This window comes from Melitaea cinxia, chromosome 15 (assembly GCF_905220565.1).
Source record: "Melitaea cinxia chromosome 15, ilMelCinx1.1, whole genome shotgun sequence".
Taxonomy (NCBI): domain Eukaryota; kingdom Metazoa; phylum Arthropoda; class Insecta; order Lepidoptera; family Nymphalidae; genus Melitaea; species Melitaea cinxia.
Window position 1 is genome coordinate 9272079 of NC_059408.1, and position 14057 is coordinate 9286135.

The following is a 14057-nucleotide window of genomic DNA, read 5'->3' on the forward strand; positions in this document are numbered from 1 at the left end:
ATGTTTGCCGTTGTCTGGGTGTTTGTGAAGACCTTGTGGTCCCCATCGTGCCTAGGAGAGCACGTTAAGCCGTCGGTCCCGGTTGTTATCATGTACACCTGATTGCGATCGTTACTCATAGTAGGGAATATGTATATATTATAGGTGTATACCAAGCCGCATTGAAGCAGCGTGGTAGATTGTTCTCAGTTTTTTTTTCTACATAGGGATAAAACCTATGCCTAGCAGTGGGATATTACGGGCTGAAGCGTTAAGTAAGATTTTTATTACCTAATCTTTCCACCATGTACTGTGTGGCTACGGTACTAAAGAATATAGCCACCCCCTCTCTTCCCGTGGGTGTCGTAAGAGGCGACTAAGGGATAACACAGTTCCACTACCACATCGGAACTTAAAAAGCCGACTGGTGGCGGGATAACCATCCAACTGCTGGCTTTGAAATACACAGGCCGAAGACGGGCAGCAGCGTCTTCGGTGCGACAAAGCCAGCCCTGCGGTCACCAACCCGCCTGCCCAGCGTGGTGGCTATGGGCAAAACACATAAGTTCACGCTATTTTTGGCGCAAGCTTGTGGAGGCCTATGTCCAGCAGTGGACTGTATAGGTTGTAATGATGAATCTTTCCACCATATACGTACTGCGAACACAATGTGTCATTAGCACTAATGCAGTAAATAAATAATAATGAAATTTATATATTAATAGGTGAAACAAAAACTTTGAACCCTTTTTTACGAAAATTGTGCGGAGTATGAAATTTCGCACACATACATATAGTTCATATAGAGAAGGAGTGCAGAATGATAATATTTTTCTAAAACTATGCATAAAAATACATTAAATGAACGAAAAAAACATTACACACACTACCATGAATTTGACACACACACGCTGATATACTCATTTGTTTATTATTATAAAAGTATAGTCTTTGACAACAGAACCTTAATAATGTTCTAACTTATAATTTAAATTAATTATGGTCCAATCGATCATATAATTAAATCTTATCAAGGTTGAAGGGTCAAAGGTCTTATCGGTAAACAATAAATAAGACTTCTGCCCCCATATTCTATGGTGTGTTCTATTTTCAAAATTCGATCAATCGATCGATCGACTCAGCCTGTAATTTTATTTTATTTTTTATTTTTATTTTTATTTTATTTTATTTTTACTGGGAAACAAACAAAATCAATAGTACGTTCATACACAACATACCATTAACACATTTTTCAAACAAGTTTCCACTAATAATTATAACAATAATACATATATGCAAAATAATTTGGAGAGAAATAAAAAAAAATTAAGGTATTTTGAAAATATAAAAGATATAAAACAAATACACCATAATATTAATAATTTCGATTAGCCAATTCAAAATTTACAAAAAAAAGCTACCATGTAAATAAAAAGAACAAAAAAAACGTATAATATTTCCATCAGTTTCTGTCGTACACTCCTCTTATACTATATATATTGATATTATATTTATATGATACTTATTGAGCAGCTAAAAAGGGTCAATCTTTTGTAAGTGTTGATTATAAATGTTGCATGATCGATGTCATCATCCCACTGACAGGCATAGGCCTCTTTCCCTATGTAAAAAAAATACGAATATTAAAAAAAAAGTGTGTGCGTACAAAAGACACATGTCATAATTGAGACTTCTTTGGCAAAACTAATTTTTAAGTCTCGTTTATATTTATACAAATCTAAAGCTTTAGATTTCCGTTCCAGCGCCATCGACAAAAACGTTGCCGTTTCATCCGTATACATTTTACCCTCATGCGCCTAAAGAAGTTTTACTTCAAAAACTAAAACTGTATTTGCGTACTTTACAATATGCAAAACTGACCTTGATATCAATATATTTATGATGCTACAGGTCTTTTATGTAAGCCCTCAGGACACTAAAAACAGTTTCACAATGATGACAATATCATAAAAGGCACGCGTTTATTAACAGTTTTAATTTTGAATACATCACGAATACATAATTATATAAAATTTTGAACGATTACATGAAGAAATAATATATTATCAGAAAGCAGTAAATTTCGTGTTACATCACGAAATGACCTCATATTAAGTTCTTGCAAAATATTGTATTTTATAGATTTCATTTAAATTTTCTTAGATCCAAATGTTTTCCTGGCAATAAAGAATACACAAATAGTAATTATCCTATTTGGTGTCATTGTTCATAAGTTGTTTCCACATAAATCATTTTGGCGATTCACAAAAAAAAAAACACAACTTCAACAAAGTGAATTTAATTAGTAAGTTTAAATAGTAATAAGGAGGAACCATCAAAGTAAGACCTATTCCAGAAAAACTACAGGAGAGCCGCCGGAGTACGGACACATTATGAGGCGACCATCTGACCACATGACCAGAAAAGTACTGGATATCAAAACTAAACCCCGAGAACGAGGATGACCCCGAATCCCATGGATGTCTGTAGTAAATAAGAACCTCAAAGAAACCCAAGTCAACAAAAAGACGACCCAGGATCGTGTTGTCTGGAGGCACATGATACGGAGGGCCGACCTCAAATAAAATGGGAAAGACCCAGGAAGAAGGTATAAGGCATATTTTGAAAGTGTCGGGATCGAAAATGAGCTGTTTTTTTATTTAAAAAATTATTGCAATTTTGCGTTTTACATATAAGCAGTATATAACAAGTACAATATGTAAAGTGTTTAGTACAAAAAAAAAATTGATGAAGCTTATTAATATACAGATATAGGGTGCAGGATTACATAGATGATAAAGATGTGTGGACTTAGTGACGCTGTATTTCATTACTAATTTCGTATTAAAACACATTTTATATATTATTTTTAATTTTTTAAATTTCATTTTATATATTATTCTTCTCTGCAGAATCTACATTCGGAATCGGTGATAGCTTGACATTTAAAAATAATAATCACTTCAAAATTTTAATTTGTTAAATGACGATTCAAAAGTGTTTTTGAAGCCTATTAAATTAAAAATATTTTAAGTTGATTTCATTTCATTTGATTATGAATAATAATATACATTCGTAAAACTATCCACTGTTAATAAAATTGCAGTGCCCTCAACATGATGCAAATATAACGACACAACTGCTTAAGGTTTTATCAGTTGGTTCGCAGATCTTGCATCGTCATAACATAAATTTTAATATATTGTGTGTATTAAGTAACATGTTTGTTACAGTGATATTTTTGTTTCTTTTGAGTGTATATTACACATTATATTTTCGGCGAGGGCGTAAGCCTTTATACGAGTTATCTGATAGTTTACCAAATACGGGATATCTTCCTATACTCGGACATATTCACTGGTTTATGGGTGGACCTGAAAGTGAGTTTGTTATGATTTTATTTTTTTAAATAAACTGTTAATTAAAAATAAACAATAAATGTTTTGGTATTATTTGTAAGTTGTTAAGCTTTCTTTATTTTCAAAATTATATTTTAGTGAAAATTATAATAAATTTATCACAATAATTAAAAGATTTCGACGTTTGGTAATAAACATTCATTTCATAGATTTACCTTGATTTACTCGCTTTTATGATATCTCGGATTTACTTTTTGTCTCTAAATTTATTGATGAAGAATACAGCAGAAATATCCTGGTCAAAATTTGTAGCAGCCCGACTGGAGAAACACCTCAGCCTTACGGAAGTTCACGGCCAAACGAAACTATTCTCAAATAGTATTTTATTCCTGTAGTGAGTAAGGTAGTCAGGGCTCCTGAGGAGGGTCAGCGGTAAGGTCGACAACGCGCTGGCAATGGCTATAGGGTTTGGTAACCTTGTTTAAAAAAATACAAATCACGAGAACTGTTGAACTTGTAATTCGGCCATTTTATTAAGATTTCCAGGAGCTTACTACTTAGCGTCACAATTAGTGATTGATTTTTATCTACTAAATAATTCTTATTTTGATCGAAACTAATGATTCTTATGATGATTCTTATTTTATTCGAAAGCTGATGTTTGTCTTGATGACTACTTTTTGAGTAATTTTTGATAACATATATTTACGTGACTATTTTTTCCTTTACCTACGTTGTATTACTTGTCGATATAATTGAAGTAGTTTTTCGTTTTTTAAATTCTTTTAAAACGTTAGAAAACTTCTAATCATCATCATCATCATTACAGCCTATACAGTCCACTGCTGGACATAGGCCTCCACAAGTTTACGTCAAAAATAACGTGAACTCATGTGTTTTGCCCATAGTCACCACGCTGGGCAGGCGGGTTGGTGACCGCAGTACTGGCTTTGTCGCACTGAAGACGCTGCTGCCCGTCGTCGGTCTGTGTATTTCAAAGCCAGCAGTTGGATGGTTATCCCGCCATCGGTCGGCTTCTTAAGTTCCAAGGTGGTTGTGGAACCTTGTTATCCCTTAGTCGCCTCTTACGACACCCACGGGAAGATAGGGGGTGGCTAAATTCTTTAGTGCCGTAGCCACACAGCACACTTCACACACTTTAGAAAACTTCTAAAACAATCTTAAATTGTTATTACTGTCAAAACGTAGTGCAGGTTCTCTAATATCACAAAAGCGACATATTCAGGTCTATAAAGGGGTCCAGTTATATGAATATATAGTTTATATGAAATACCAGTGTGTGTGTGAATGTGTGGTGTACAATTGTACACAGAAAGTACACTAACCAAAGTATATATGTAGAAATGGAGAAAGAAATGTATATATGTATGTATGTACTATGCAGTTTAGTAGCTGTTTGACTACGGCAGTAATGGATACAGCCTCCCTCTCTCTTCGTGTGAGTGTCATAAGAGGCGACTAAGGGATAACACAGTTCCACTACCACCTTGGAACTTAAAAAGCCGACCGATGGCGGGATAAACATACAACTGGTGGCTTTGAAATACACAGGCCGAAGACGGGCAGCAGCGTCTTCGGTGCGACCAAACCGGCCCTGCGGTTACCAACCAACCTGCCCAGCGTGGTGACTTTGGGCAACACACATGAGTTCACGTCATTTTTGGCGCGAGCTTGTGGAGCTCGATATCAGCAGTGGACTGCGATAGGCTAAAGTGATAAGAAGGTAGTATAGGTGATTAATCATCGCATATGATATATTTACAGAGGTTTTAAATAATATTCGGCAACTTTCACGTTTAATTGAAAGTTCAGGTGGAATAAGCAAAGTTTGGATTGGATCAGTTTTATATGTTGGTAAGAATAGTTTTAGATGTTTTTTTTTTCTTTCCATAGGTATATATTTTAACATTTATCTATCCTATTTCAGTACCATTAAAGCCTGAGGATATTCAAAAGGTCTTAGAGAATTGCCTTGAAAAGGACTCGTCCTATCGATTTCTAAAAGTATGGCTAGGAAATGGACTTTTTGTGGCGCCAGGTAAGTTTATCTTTATTAACCGACTTTAAAAAAATGAGAAGGTTCTCAATTTGACTGTATTTTTTATGTATCAATATATGTTACCTTAGAACTTTTTACGATGATTTCGATGATTCTTTTTTTAATCAAAAGGTAGTGGTTTTAATAAAATTATGTTAAATTTAATGATTATTAATGATGATTATTAATGTTGTACAATTTAAGTTTAATCGAGATCTGACAAATACTTTTCGAGCTATATCTAATAACGCTTTTTTTGTTATTATTATTATTTTTTATCGCTTGTTTCTTTTTCAAAAAAAAGTAATTAAAGTTGGATTTTTTTGCGAACAAACAAAATTAAATTTTATAGTTATTTTGTACCATAGATTCAAAATATAGATTCTGCAGAAAAAAAAATGTTATTCTTATTCGGAGCTACTAATGTAATGAGTAATCTCAGTCTAATATAATCTCGGTCTTTTTTTAATCAATTGAAATTCCTAATTAAACGCTTTGTAGCGATGCTTTGAATTTTGAATAGATTATTTTTCAGCAATTCTCTTAATTTATGTTTTTCTAGTTATAAAATAGGTATAATATAAAATAAATACATAAATATCTTAAACACACTGTCGCCTCTACTTAAGATAACCAACTTGGGTTATTGGTAACAGTCGGCTGTAAATAAATTTCGTCTTATTATTATTTATTAAAAAAATAAAATCAACACCCCACACTCAACGACCCCTGTAGAATTTTCTCCTATGTCAGTGATTCGGAAACATACAAAATATACAAGCACAAACTTCCAGACCACGACAAACATCATCATGTGCGGAGATCGATCCCGTGCCCATAAGCGCAACAGCCAGTTCTGTAGCCGCTGCGCCAACGCTCTTATATATGTGTCTTCACATAAAAACACTTCAGAAAAAAAGGGATGGATAATTGTTAGCTGCTCTGTGATACCTATAAGTGTAGGTTCTAAATTCACAAATGCTTAAAGTAAAAATACAGATATTGAATCGTCCCGGGCATCAGCTTATATTCTATTACATCTAATGAGACTATTTCGATTTTTAGTGTTATGCCAAAACTCTAATAGAACAAGACTATAATCTCTAATAGAACAAGACTATTTTTTATTCGGGAAAAACGATTTAAATAGAATAATCACGCAAATGAAGTCAAGGGCAATAGGTGACTATAGTTGTTTTTTGTAGGAATATTTTTTTTTAAATAATAACTTAAATTATTTCTATTTAAGTGGAACAATGGAAAGTACATCGTAAAGTATTGTTACCCATATTTAACAACCGAATCATCGAAGATTACATTGACGTGTTCGGTGAGCAGGCGTCGATGTTGGTGGAACGCATGGAGGAACAATTAGGCAAAGGTGACTTCGATGTGTTTAAATACATTACGTCATGTATGTTAGATATAGTGTTTGGTAAGTTGACAAATTTTAATAGTACGCTAAATTGTAAACGAAAAATATTTAATGTTGATTCAACACTTTTATGAGTGGATACATCATTACATCGTAGATTTGTCAGAACAAGTGATGATCAGACCTTGTTTTCGTTTTCATGCTAGACATATTTTACAAGTTTTTCGTACATACCTATTATGACGTGTAAAACCACCGGAGCGTAAAACTGTAGTTTGGTTTCATATATTTAAGTGTCAAAAATATTTGCTCCTGGGGCTTCTGGTGTTGCAGGCGTCTATAAGCTGCGGTAATCTCTTACCATCAGGTGAGCCGTACGCTTATTTGCCGACCTAGTGATATAAAAAAAAATTTTGGTATAAAAAATTTAGGAATAATATTACGTCGTATTTCATGCGACTAATAATATAACTACTCTAGGAACATTTCATTATAATGATAAGTTAATAAACGACTACTTCATAATTTTAGAAACAGCTATGGGTGAAAAAATGGACGTACAACACAATCCTGATACTCCCTATTTACGCGCGCGTAACACTGTAATATCAATTATTGGAATGCGTATTTTTAAAGCTTGGATGCAACCTGATGCTCTTTTCAATCTCACGCCGTATTCCAAACTGCAACGAGATAATATCTTTTTAACTCATAAATTCACAGACGAGGTAATTGTAAACTATTTTAATTATAGCGAAAGAGTCGATATTCCCTATGGATAAAATCTCATAAAACATGGACTAATGCAGACCAAATTCTCATACCGAGTTATAAGAATCTACCAGATCTCATAGACTCTCATAACCCCGTATAAGAATTTGGTCTGCATTTCTCCATCTTTTATGAGATTTTTTCCATAGGGTTGTTAAATGATTGTTTACGTTAGCGTTTTTAGCTATATAATAGACAATTAGACAAAGATGAAGAAGAAGATATGGATAAAAGACAAAAATTCATGAATATCTTATCTGTTTGATAAAATATTATGTAATGTTTTAGATCATTAGGAAAAAGAAGGAGTTATATAATAAAAATGGGCAAAAATCGAAAGAAGGTAAGTATTAACACTATTTTACCATTGTATTAGTTAAGTCTGATTTAACTAGTTACCGGAAGTTGGGTAAAAAAAAACCAATAAACCGCGATAAAATCCGAAAAAGTTGTTTCATTATAATGAGTTAAATTTGCGTAAACATTAGAAAACAATATTCATTTTAATATTCATTTTTTAATATTTGACCCATTTTATTGGGTATAATTGGATATAAATTATATAAAATAAGGACAATTGGCTACCATTTCGTGATAATGATTATTTTGTATATTTTTTAAGGTCGAAAAGATCTTTTAGAGCTGTTACTGGACAGCGACATAAAGTTTACAGACGAAGAACTACGAGAACACATAGACTCCATTACTATAGCTGGTAACGATACCACGGCGCTTGTCATATCTTACGCTCTAATGTTGCTGGGAAACCATCAGGAAGAACAAGAAAAGGCTTATTTAGAGTAAGCGAATGTATCATCCTTAGATCATAAGCATAAATTAGTATAATTAACCCTACAATAATTAACCCTTGTAGTCGCGTATTTCTGTATAACGTGAGTGATCGCGTGGGGAGCATTTCGCCGCCCATTTACAAAATTATTTTTATTCACAAATAAGTAATTTAACAACATGTTTGCTGTAACCTATATAAAAAATAAACATAATTTTAACCAAATTCAACGTTTTCCTAATCTATGACATGTATATATTATAACAGAAAAACAGTTCTCACACTTTTTTGGTCTTCTTTATTTCTTGGTCGGGTGTATTGCGCATACTTTCTCTACCTGAGTGTATATTTCTATATAATCGAACTATACAAAATTTAATAACCGTGTTTGCAACAAGATCATCAGCTAGAGGAATTGGTTTAAAGCAATTCATCATTACAGCCTATACAGTCTACTGCTGGACATAGGCCTCCACAAGTTCACGCCAAAAATAGCACGAACTCATGTGTTTCGCCCATAGTCACTGCTGGGCAGGCGGGTTGGTGACCGCAGAGCTGGCTTTGTCGCACCGAGAACGCTGCTGCCCGTCTTCGGCCTGTGTACTTCAAACCAGCAGTTGGATGGTTATCCCGCCACCGGTCGGCTTTTTAAGTTCCAAGGTGGTAGCGGAACTGTGTTATCCCTTAGTCGCCTTTTACGACACCCACGGGAAGAGAGGGGGTGGCTATATTCTTTAGTACCGTAGCCACACAGTACAAAAAGCAATAAATTTATATAATAAATTTATATTAATAGTTAAAGCAATTAATCAGTGTTATATTTCCGTTGGCAGTATTCAAAATATTTTTTGATAATCTTTTCACTAAGTCGCATGGACTGTTATTAACGCTAAACTTTTCTTGTGGTTGTTCACCAGCATTTATTTATAAATTTCTGATATAAAATAATTTTGAATCGACGAAAGCGTTCTGCGATATTCTCAAGATGACCTCTGAGAAGATGGGGTGGCTATTAAAAACGTTATATTCAACTAAGCCTCAAGACGTTGATGGCACATCCTCATCAAATTTTACCACTGATTGTTCCATACCAGTATTATGATCACTATATTCACATTCTTATCAGTTTCAGATATATCTTGCTGCTAATTTTGTGCATCAGCTTCTTCAAAACCACACTTCTCTCTATATCTTCTCTGTATATCCCAACTACTCAGCTATTTGTGGATTTTTTTTCTTCATTTGTTATAATTCATGAATTGCTTACTTAAAAAGACATAAAACGAATTCAACTCAATCTTATTACGATATTCATATAAAATTACATTATATGCAATGAAACCTAATAATATTTCAACTACACAAAAAACTAAACACACAAAGTTTACCTACGTGAGTAGTCGCGTGGTGAGCAATTTGGCGCCAAACGTGACACACTAACAAAAATCGTTCCCTCCTGCGGTCACTCACGAACTTAATTTCTTCTTATTTCTAAAATAAGAAGGTGAGATATGGAGAGATAGCTATTGGGACGGTTGACCTTAACAAATGCAATGTGTAAAAAATAACGCGACTTTTATACCGCGGCTGCAAAATGCTCATAATGCGAGCTCTCTATAGGGTTAAGAGACCTCGATGAGATATATTAGTTTTTAGTTATCTTAGTCATGTTTAAAATTACAGATTGAAAAACATTTTTGGCGATTCCAAAAGAACTCCAACTAAAAATGATTTAAATGAAATGAAATATCTTGAGAGAGTAATCAAGGAGACAATGAGATTGTATACCGTTGTGCCTATCATAGGTAGAGAAACGCAGAAGGAGATAAAACTGTGTAAGGAATTAACATTTCACATTCACATTCTTTTGTTTTCACTAGTAAGGTTTCAACAAGATTGACAAAAACAAAAAGTTCATGACACACCGCTCTGCTGTACTAGTGCGTGTGCGGCGCATAAACACCGGCGCGCCGGTGTTTAAGGCGGTTGTTTGTTCGATTCCCGCTGGGGATGCATATTTAATATACGGAATTTATCGCTAGAGTAAGCTCTGACCCTTCTCTCACACGGAGAAAGACGTCTATGCCCAGCAGTGGGATAATCCAGGCTGAATTAATTACTTAATAATTAAAAAAAAAAAAGTAAAAAAATAATATTACTATAATATGACGATTCTTTAATTACTTAACTTTGTTTTTGAACAGCTACATGTACCGTACCAGCCGGTGTTGGTTGTGCTATTTTACCATTTGTAATTCACCGATCCAAGCAAATTTGGGGACCAGATGCAAACGAATTCAATCCTGACAGATTTCTTCCAGAAGTCAGTGCTACCAGACATCCTTGCGCCTACATACCTTTTAGTTATGGTACACGAAATTGCATAGGTAAAGAAAACTCGTTATTGTATAAGTATATTTTTAAACCATTGGTTTATAATTTTAAAGATCACTTGTGTCCTCTTTTTTAGTTACATGACATTTACAATGTTTGACTCATTATTTCTTGTACCAAGTAGGAATATAACTAAGGTAGTTAAAATGATATCATGGCGAAAAAATAAATTGTTATGTAACGAAAAGATTAAAATTGTTTCGAAACAATGTTCAATATCGTTTATCACAAAAAAAAAAAAAAACATATTATGCCTTTACTGGGTGGTGGCTTTACTAGAGCAAAACGATACAATCATCAATTCCAGTTTTATCTTAACTCATAAAACATGCCTTATCACTGTCGTGGTATACCACAAAATAAATGTTACTCAGGATATTAAACTTAATAATGAATCTATTTATATATATATACTTATTATGATACTAGCAAAGCTCCTTGCTCCTTGCGAATAATTCGCACTAAATAAGTAAAAAAGTTACCAACTGTCAGTCTTGAAAACGTATCAAAATTAAAGCCGTCATATATATAATTTTTTATTAATTAATTAACAAAAATAAAGGTAATGATAAATTAAAATTTTCAATTTTTTAGTTTGTTGATGCCGTCAGAGCAAGTATCTATAAAATTATATATAATTTATGTGGAGTAATTGTAAGGTTTTTTCTAAAAAGGAAGGCAAACATCTTAAGCCTTAACGCATTAAGATATATACCTAATTATTTAAGAAATAATGTATTTTTTTTTCTTTTCAGGACGTCATTTTGGAATGTTAACAATGAAAAGCATACTAGCAAATATTTTAAGGAACTACAAAATTAAATCTCATGAATGCGACCGTTTAAAAATCGAAATATTATTGTTTCCTGTGTCAGGCCACTTTATTTCAATAGAAAAACGTCAATAGTTAAGTTTATTGTTTACATAAATATTAAAATATTAACAAAAGTTTTTTTTTTTCACATCATGTTCACAGTAAAGAATGAATGTGAATTAAGTTGCGAGGACTATGTATAACAAACTCTTTGCAGTTGGCGGCATCAACAGCAACACTACTATGATGTAATTACTAGTTATAAATAATAAATAAATAAATAAATAAATAAATCTTTATTTCTTCAAACGTTACTACATAACATTAACACATATTACATCAGTTATATTTAATCACAAAAAGAACAGTATGTCTCTGGTCCCCACACTAGGATTCCCTGTGTCGTAGGGTCCAGTCCCTTCCATTAGCTTAATACGATTCCGTTAGTTTAAACAAAAACAATGCATTTAGTTTATAATTTAAAAAAAAGTTTATTTGATTGGAACATACAAGAACTAAGGCAACAAATGGTTTGTGTGTGTGTGTGTGCGTGTGACTGTGCGCGTATGCACATACGTGTGTACATCAGTGTCATTGTATATAATAATAAATAATATATTTATACACTGTAGTTTATACCCCGACGTCTAAAGTAGTAGTGTTGATGATTGGTGATGTATGCCTGCTGCAAGTGAGCGTGAGTGAGTGTGTGTGTGTGCCTGCGTGCGTGCGCGTGCGTACTGCATCTGTATGTCGCCTCTGCCAGCCCTACGACTAACGTCTTGGGATCGAGTTAACTCACTGAACAGAGGGGACAAGACACAGATTCATTAACATAGATTATACATATATATATATATATATATATATATATATATATATATATATATATATATATATATATATTATCATATCCTACAGTTTGACTGGCTTTAATGAATTTATGAGTACGGCAACTTCATTCTCAGCCGTTGGTTGAAAAAACAATGAATGTGCTGGTGGATTCGAATAACTAAGCTTTATATTGTTACTCAAGTAAGCTTCCATCACATTCAATCCATCCAAAATTGTCTTTGCCAAACGATCACCAACAGTGCTGAAATAATTGTTCACCGCATCCAAAGATTCAATAGTATTTGCCTTTAGTTTTAGTAACTGATTAGTTTCATTTTCACTTTTGTTTAGACCACAGATTGATTTTAGATTACTCCATGTTTGTTTAATGTTATTTTTACTTTTTGCTAAAAGTTTGTATTCATATTTGTTTTTTTCTTCTTGTACTAAGTTAACACACATGTTGTACACAGTTATGTATATGCATCAAATCGTGATTTACATAATTATTATTAACCCTTTAACCGCTTACCTCGGTTTAATTCGACTAATATTTTCGTGCCCATTTCGCCAGAGTCGTTAATTTACGACCATATTATATACCATGTATTTTATTTAAAAAAAAAAAAAAATTGTTAATACTGGCTAAATAGTTAATGAACCAATCATTTGCAATATAATACAATTTGGTCTTTCAATTAGAAGTTCTAAACAGTGTCCGAATCAAGATGAATTACTAATATTACTTTAAGAAAATTCCATTCATGTACAACATCACTGACGGCAAAATCCGACATTAGAGACAGGAAGTATATATACCAAGATTTATCGAGACAAAATGAACACTAATTAAAACATTTTTCTTTATACTGACTAATTAAACATATAACAAATACAGCAAATTAATGTTAATAAAACATCTCTTCTACAAATAATTGTGTATATTTCATTTATTTACTTTGAAATAAGTGAATGTTCTTGTGTGAATTAAGAGCCATTTCACAAAAATCGGTAACAATCCGCGAAATTGTAATATTTTGACGTCGTTAATCTGTGTTGGATGCAATAATGTAATTTATATATCCTTGAAATATAATAGAGCAACCTTTGTTGTAGTAAGATAGTCAGATCAGAATTTTGATTTATATTATGTGTATAAAATTATTAACCTTTTCATCAGCCTCCTCCCTGGGTAAACAGTCGCAATGTATACTTTGAAGTCCTACTTTTCAATAACCTCTACGTTGAAACCGTTAAAAAAAATATCGTAATATGTGGAATATAATTTTGTTGAATACTAGAACAAATTTTTAATCCATTCGTATCTCTATTAATCGATAAATACAAATAGGCATTTCAATCTGTTTGTCTTGTTATTTGTTAATCAATATGTTTGTCGGTGTCATTGCGTTAAATAATTGTATTTGCTCGCAAACGAAAAAAAACCAACTTCAATTACATCGACAAGTAATCCAACGTAGGTAGACGAAAAAATACTCAAGTAAATACGCGTTATCAAAAAAATAAAATAAAAAAATGTGGTGTCGGTATAATACAACGTAGGTCGACGAAAAAAGCGTCAAGTAAAAACGCATTATTAGATACAACTCGAAAAGTAGTTGTTAGATCTCAAATAAATTTAAATGGGACCAAATGACACACACCACCTTTCGATTCAAAAA

At 32.9% G+C, this 14057-nt stretch overlaps 1 protein-coding gene across 1 annotated transcript; it reads left to right on the forward strand.

Annotated features, from left to right (window-relative positions):
* The first annotated feature begins 3138 nt into the window (after window positions 1–3138).
* Window positions 3139–11835, forward strand: LOC123660276 (cytochrome P450 4C1-like). Its single transcript, XM_045595370.1, has 10 exons — window positions 3139–3359; window positions 5124–5213; window positions 5287–5397; window positions 6647–6832; window positions 7304–7500; window positions 7832–7886; window positions 8166–8343; window positions 10017–10168; window positions 10538–10720; window positions 11483–11835. Exons 1-10 carry the CDS (start codon window positions 3200–3202, stop codon window positions 11632–11634), a joined length of 1464 nt encoding a protein of 487 aa, XP_045451326.1. The 5' UTR covers window positions 3139–3199; the 3' UTR covers window positions 11635–11835.
* The last annotated feature ends 2222 nt before the right edge of the window (window positions 11836–14057 follow it).